Here is a 1,024-nt window from a genome sequence, read left to right as displayed (position 1 = left end):
GCAGCTCCGTTTTGCAGGCAGCAGAAGTGGGAAGTTTCTCTCCCCCTCCCTCCTGCGGGTTTTGGTGCCGGTGCTGATGCCATGAGGTCAAACCGGCCGGGGCGGGGGCAGCTGTGGGACGCGGGGGTCCTGCCTTTTCCTGAAAAGGACGGCAAACAGCACGGCAGCCCGGGTGCAAGGAGCAGGACGGGGCTTGCCTGCTGCGGGGTCTGCTTTCCCCGCTTCACCCTGCGTTTGTGCCGGGGTTAACGAGAAACCCGCCCTTCTCGGTGCTCGTTGATGGGGGTAAATCGGTTCCTGGGCTGTCGCTGGGTTGCGCCTGGGAAAACGGGATGCTGCAGTGGGAAGCACCAGCACTCGGGGAGTCTGCGGGCTTGGGCCTGTCCGTGGTCGACATCAGTTGCAGTCTGTTGCTGAAGCTGCCCGAAATGCAACGTATTCGGATGCCCTCCGTCCCCGCGCCCCTGGTGTGTACCGGGTACGGCAGCGGGAGGCTGCTCCGGGTGTGCTGGGAAGCCCCAAAACATCTCTCTCCTGCTCCGGAGGAGATGCCGTTGCCAAGTTTTGTCACTGGCTCTGGATAAATCACAGCTTCAAGTTTCCCCTCCTCTAGAGAGGACCGGCGCTTTCCCCTGGGGAAGGAGAGGGAGGGCAGACGGGGTCCATCTGTGCTGGCGAGGGGTGGGAAATCCTCTGGAAGGACACGAACAGCTCGGGAGCACGGGGAGCTGCTGCACCCACCTGTTTGAAGGGACAGATCTTACGGCCCTTGCCTTTTGGAGGCGTCCAGCCTAGGTCTCTCCAGGCACAGAAGTCCTTTGAGTCCGGTTCTTGGAAGTAACTTCACTAGGAGTTCTCCAGCCCGTCTCTGCTTCCTGGTTTGTACGGATGGATCCATTACAAAAGGTAACACAAATGTTTTCTCTGTCTTCCTGCCCCATCCTTTAGGATTTTTAGATGTGCCCTGATGCCGCAGGGTCTCCTCGCTCCTGGAAATGCAGCTCTCTTCCAGTGTGGCTGAACT

General features: G+C 59.8%; 1 protein-coding gene across 1 annotated transcript in view; it reads left to right on the top strand.

The window, feature by feature from the left end:
• Positions 1-995: 995 nt before the first annotated feature.
• LOC104618610 (protein sprouty homolog 3-like) overlaps positions 996-1,024 on the top strand; it is a gene marked incomplete at its 3' end in the record, with an annotated part of 666 nt that continues 637 nt past the window's right edge. The window contains exon 1 of the mRNA XM_010284247.1: positions 996-1,024. This exon is cut by the window's right edge and continues 8 nt beyond it. Within this exon, the coding sequence (XP_010282549.1) occupies positions 996-1,024 (29 nt within the window).

The sequence above is a fragment of the Phaethon lepturus genome, unplaced genomic scaffold, assembly GCF_000687285.1.
Source record: "Phaethon lepturus isolate BGI_N335 unplaced genomic scaffold, ASM68728v1 scaffold35373, whole genome shotgun sequence".
Classification (NCBI taxonomy): domain Eukaryota; kingdom Metazoa; phylum Chordata; class Aves; order Phaethontiformes; family Phaethontidae; genus Phaethon; species Phaethon lepturus.
This window is presented reverse-complemented; position numbering and strand designations above follow the sequence as displayed.